At 51.8% G+C, this 6000-nt stretch overlaps 1 protein-coding gene across 3 annotated transcripts in view; it reads right to left on the bottom strand.

The window, feature by feature from the left end:
- Window positions 1-4801: 4801 nt before the first annotated feature.
- The window catches only part of FEZ1 (fasciculation and elongation protein zeta 1), a 42679-nt gene continuing 41480 nt past the window's right edge, over window positions 4802-6000 (bottom strand). For all 3 annotated transcript variants that reach the window (XM_088832282.1, XM_055415932.2, XM_088832283.1), the window contains exon 10: window positions 4802-5155. In XM_088832282.1, the coding sequence (XP_088688408.1) occupies window positions 5139-5155 (17 nt within the window). In that variant the 3' untranslated portion in view covers window positions 4802-5138. The remainder of the gene's footprint in view (window positions 5156-6000) is intronic.

The raw sequence follows: 6000 nt of genomic DNA, 5'->3' as shown, positions 1-6000 counted from the left end.
TTCTGTTCAGAGGGCAAGGCCAGATTCCTGGGTTTTTTAGGCTGGAATACCGAGGGCTTCTCTGCTGGCTCATCAGTCAAGAATCCACCTGCAATGCAGGAGACCCAGGTGCGATCCCTGAATCGAGAAGATCCCCTGAAGGAGGAAACGGCAACCCACTCCAAGTGTTCTTGCCTGGGAAATCCCATGGACAGAGGAGCCTGGTGGGCTACAGTCCACGGGGTCACAAAGAGTCAGACACGACCGAGGGACCGAGCGTGCATGCACTGAGAGTGAAACCAGGTTGAAAGAAGGAAGAAGGACAAAGAGAAGGGAGCTCATCTCTGGGAGAGAGAACGGGGCATGGAGCCTAGATGAAGTGCAGGAGGCTGCTGAGCGCAGAGGGCAGGCCAGGGGCCCCGACATGGTCAGGTCAGGACCGCTTTAATGGGAGAGGCAAAATGGTTCTGTCCAAGGAGGAGCAGAGGAGAGAGAAGTGGAAATCCCTGGGGCTGGAGGACAGGCCCGTGGCCTCTCACTGACTCCCTTCTCTGGTTCTTTGATTTCTGTTCTCTGGCAGTCGGAGAGTGAAGAGAGAACCAAGACGGGGACTTAGGACAGAGGAAGAAGAGGGAGGGAGGGAAGGGGAGAGAGGGGGGACTAGATGTGCTGGTGTCTCTGGGGTTTTTCAGACAAAGCTATTATCAAAATGCCAACCAGCTCCTGCCTGGCAGATTTGCATATTCCATGCTGTGCTCTTTGAAGCAGGATGAATATGCATGAGGGCCTGGGTGGGGGTGTGGAGCTGCAGGGCTGTGGGGCTAAGGTGGCTCATTGTTCTTTTTAAAGAAAGGCATTAATATGAAGCCAAGCACCTTCCTGGTCAGCAGAGTGGCCTCTGCGTCCGCCTCTCTGGTGAAGAGAGGAAGAGAGCAAAGCTGAGGCGCAGACAGAAAGCCTAAGGACTCTCCTCTCATTCTCCCAAGAAAATAAATAACCAGGCCCCAACAAGAATGCGAGTGTCTCTTCTCCAAGAGCGGCATCTAATTACTCTCCCCTCCACGCATACTAATCGTGGAGGCTGGCCCTGGTGAGAGTCACCTCTCCTGGCTCCTTTGGAGATGAGGCCCCCCCATCTCCGATTCAGGCTTCTGCTGAAGAAGGGTGGGCCCCTGGTGCCCTCTGCTCCTGGCCTTTGGTAAGACGAAATGCTCAGCATAACGGGGCCATGGGAGGAGTCCCTAGGACACAGTGGTGCCCAAAGCCCACAGAACAGACTCATCACGTCCATTAGGACTTATGGCCTATCATTCATCCTAAGACATCCAGAGGAGCGCACCTTCTTGGACTTTTCGCATTTCTTGCCTGACCTCTAAGTGAGGACAGTTCTAGTCCAGATAATACTCCAGTGCATATGCAAAAGGTTTATTTCATTTTAAAAATCCAATTTATCCCATAAAACATATTGCCCCAACACCCTTCCCTTTGGGTTTTCTTTCTGGAATACCCCATCTGTCTCCCACACTGAAGCAGAGATACAAGATTAGGGAGTGTGTGGACATTCCATGTGGACAATAGCTTGTCCCCACAGGGTCATTGTGGCCCAGCTGGTAAAGAATCTGCCTGCAATGCGGGAGACCTAGGTTCGATCCCCGGTTAGGAAGATCCTCTGGAGAAGGGAAAGGCTACCCACTGCAGTATTGTGGCCTGGAGAATTCCATGGACTGTATAGTCCATGGGGTCACAAAAAGTTGGACACGACTGAGCAACTTTCACTTTCACAGGGTCATTTGTTTCAGCTCTACACAACTGAAGGCTGGCATCAGGCCCTACAGGGACATTTCCTCAGCAGGACTGGATCAGATTAGGCTTCGCAAACCCACTTGAAGGCCTTTAGTTGATGGAGACAAGCCTGGGTTTTTAAAGGAGCCCGCTGGCCAGACCAAGTCCTACCTGCCCAGGAGGGCACCCTGCAGGACTGGGCTCCCCAGTGCCCCAGCTGAGAGTGGATACCCTAGGTGGACTTGAGTTTTGCCGACCAAACTGACTGGGGCCTGAAGAATCATCTGCCCTGGGACTCCTCCTGAAAGACGAGGAGAGGAGAGGTGCGGTCACATGTGCAGTCACGTGTTAATCACACCATCCACGCTTTCCAGGTTCAGTCTTCGAGAGTCAGGGCTCCAACAACTCTCAAAGTGTCTCTGAACTTAACACAAACACCAACTGCCTGGAAATCGCATTAAAATGCAGCTTCCAGGGACTTTCCTGGCAGTCCAGGCGTTAAGACTCCAGGCTTCCACGGCTGAGGGGCCGGGTTCGATCCCTGGTCAGGGAAACTAAGACCCCACGTGCTGCACGGCATGGCAAAAAGGAAAAAACCTGCAGCTTCTGACTGGGGTAGAGGACCGGTGGGTGGGGGATTGGGATCTGAGTTCTTTACAGATTTTACAGAATTTGTAATAAATTCCTAGATGTTTTGTCTCTGCTGCTGGCTGGGCCCCACATGTTGAGGAGCAAGGACAGAGGAAAGGGCAATTCAAAACCAGAGGCCATGGATCTACCTTCCCGCTCGGCTCCTGATGTGGACCACGGGCGAGAAACGGCAGTCACTGCTCCCACCCTCCTCCGAGACTCACCTCCTCGGAGATGGAACATCTCCTTGACACTTGAGATTTATTTTTAACTGCCAGCAGCTTTGATTAGCTTGTCACTGCTGCTTCAGACACCTGCTGGCAGGATAAATTGGGGGAAATGAGTGGCTGACCCAGATATGACAAATCTTAGGCAGGAAGGCAGGCTCCTGGGGAATTCACTGCTCCCCCAGAGCTGGCAAAGCGTGAGCTATGCTGAGGACCTCACCCTGCCAGTGGCCCTTTGCCCCGTGACCGTGGCACCAGGGAACGCAGAGCTGCAGGTGGCCCTTTTGTCAAAGCTCTGGACTTAGGTCCACGTGCTGAGCCTGAGCATCTGTCCAACTACCTTGTGCTGTTTCCATTTTCCTGTAGTGGCCAGGGTGCTGTCCACATGGAAGCCCTGCTCTGTGTGGGTGCCTGAGTTGGAGAGCTGCTGGCAGTGCGGCGGTTTCCCCGTTGGCCCTCACCCCCAGGGGAGATTGCTACTGCTCTGTAACAGAGCTCCTAGAAAAGCAGAGGCCCAGGGAGTGAGAGATAGAGTGCCAAGGATGCCTTCTATTGTCACCTGTGTCCATCTGTGACCTTCTATGGAGCTGCCTGTGCGACAAAGCACAGCTTTCCGTGTGGCAGACAAATGCCAAACTCCTAAGGAGGGGTGGAGATCTAAGTGCATAAGAGGCTGAAGTGCCAAGCTGACTCTGCCACTTTGAGCGTCTCTGCTTCTTGGTGTCCTCATCCGTCTATCAGGGCAATGCTGAGATGCAAGATAATTTGTCGAGGTGATTATGCCAGTGGCAGGTACATAGCAAGTACTTGAGAAAAGTTCTTAAGACAGAAAGAAAATTGTGCCACTTGCAGAGAGGTGGATGGACCTAGAGACCGTCATACAGAGAGAAGTAAGTCAGAAAGAGAGAACAAGTATCTTATATTAATGCATACATACGGAATCTAGAAAAAACAGTGCATGTGAACCTATCCATTGCAAAGCAGAAATAGAGATACAGATGTAGAGAAGAAATGTATGGATGTCAACGGGGGAGAAGGGTTGGGATGGACTGGGAGGTTGGGATTGACATATATACACTGCTATGTATGAAGTGGATGGCTGGTAAGGACCTACTGTATAGCATGGGGGTAAAAGTCCTGTTTGTAGGACATACATTAAGTTAACCTTAAAAATGCATTCCAATACGTATTAGGTGCAAACACTGTTTGATTCCACTTAAACTAGGTACCGTGAATAGTCAAATTCATGGAGTCAGAAAGTACACCGGTAGAAGTCAGGGGGCAGGGGTTGGGAAGGAGGAAGAGGGATGAGGAGTTCGTGTTTAATGGGGACAATTTCAGTTTAGAAAGGTGAAAAAACTGGGCAGTTGGATGATGGTGGTGAGAGTCGCACAACGAGGTGAATGTGCTTAGTGCCACTGAACTGTACAGTTCAATATGGTTAAAACAGCAGGTTTCATGACACAACTTTTACCGCAATTTAAAAAAAAAAGGTTTTTTTTTTAAAGACAGGATTGGGGGAATCCGCAGAATGAATATCATTCAAGCCAGAAGATGGAAGCTGAGACAGTTCAGGTTGTGCCGAAGCAGAGCCCCTTCCAGACACAAGGACAGCTTTCACCTGCTGGCCGGTCACAGCTGGCAGCTGCCTGTCACCGATGCCAGGGACAGCATGGGGAAGCGAGGGCCACGGGGAGGTGGGGAGGACACAGACAGCCAGAGGCTACCAGGGGTCGGAAGGGGCGGTCAGGAAAGCAGCCGCAGCCCCCCGCACAGAGAGAGCCCAGCGGAGCTCACGCCTTCCAGCCCTGAGACCTCAGGGAGTCCACCCGGCCATCCCAACAGGAGGCACTAGAGTCTCCCTGCTTCCCCCTAAGCCTCGCTTTCCATCTGCTAACTTCCCAGTCTCCTCCCCAACCAGTACTTCCTACAACACTTTGTGTGGCCCCCTCTGGAACTGTCAAGCAACAAGATCTTGGGAGTCTGTGGACAGCCTCCTCCCTGTCTGGACAATGGCAGCCCCACCACGACCCCAAAGAGCACAACAGGTACCAGCCCATCCCCTTACACCCCACCGCTACCCTGGGCCCAGAGCCTCACGTGGAGGCAGCGACGTGTCCTTTCTCCGGAGGTTTGTACCAGAGCGCCGAGGGACACCACACGCCAAAGCACATGAAGCATACTAATTAAATGAAGGTTTATTTCAAAATTAGTCTTAGGGTGGAAGCTGTTTTTGAGGGCTGGAGCCAGACTACATCATGAGCGGTGACAGCATCTGCCTCCCTCTGACACGGGCGGAGAAGAGGCGACATCACCAGCCCTGCCCGACGGTCATGCATCCAGTGGTTACTAGGACTAGAAGCCAACGGCAAAGGACCCCGTGCGTTTGCTCATGTTTAATCCAGGTTAAGCTATACACGTTTAAATACACGGCGGAGGCTACGTGGTGTCATGCAGTCCCTGCGGTGGGATGACTCTTGCTCAGTGACCTCCGCAGCAAGGCTGCTCCCAAGGGCAAGGTTAGGTGGGACAGAGCACTGGAAAGAGAAGAGAGAAGGCATGTCAGAGCAAGTGTGGGGCCGGACCTCCCAGCCCAGGGCGGCCCCGACTTCTCGCCAGTGTCCCGAGCAGAGAACCAGGGAAGGATGGCAATCACGTGTCTTCCTTCCAGAAGGAGAATAAGCCACTGATAGGCAGTTTATGTAGTGATGAAGTGGGTCTTCCCCGCTGTCCAACCGCCTTGGTTCAAATCCTGGGTCTGGCTGTTATTCACCACAACCTCCGGGAAATAACTTCTAGCACCTGAGCCTGTTTTTCTTCATGTATACAGTAGCCTGTGCCTCTGCCCAGCCCGCAGGGCTGCTCAGAGGCAAACAGAAAGTGCTCATAAATGTTAACTAGTTTTATACATTCACTGACATTTCAGTGGATCGTGAGGGGTCAAGTCTAGCCCTTGGGCTCCCAGACTTATAGAACCCATTTCTACAAACCTCCTCTGAGAAACAGGATGCTCTTTTAAAACCTTTAAGAGTCAGAAGTTCTTTCTAATGTTGAGCCTAAATTCATCCTGCATTAATTTAAGATTAATCTTTCTGATCCTTACAGAACAGTACAGCACAGAGGTTCTAAACTGAGGTCCACAAGCCTTCAGAAACTGCACCCAAGGTTCCCTGTGCCTGTGGAGCAAAATCTAATGACAAAAAGGATCTGGACCAAGAATGACCATCAGTGGACAGTGTTACAGAGTTGATGTTTGTGTCCCCCACCCAAGAATTCACGATGAAGCCCTAATCCCCAGCTACACTTGGAGATGGAGCCTCTGAGAAAGAAGGGTTAAAATGAGGTCATGTGGGTGGAGCGCTGATCTGCTAGGATTAGTATC

Source organism: Moschus berezovskii, chromosome 25 (genome assembly GCF_049115385.1).
Source record: "Moschus berezovskii isolate FMDL1 chromosome 25, NW_MosBer_1.0, whole genome shotgun sequence".
In the NCBI taxonomy this organism is placed as follows: Eukaryota; Metazoa; Chordata; class Mammalia; order Artiodactyla; family Moschidae; genus Moschus; species Moschus berezovskii.
This window is presented reverse-complemented; position numbering and strand designations above follow the sequence as displayed.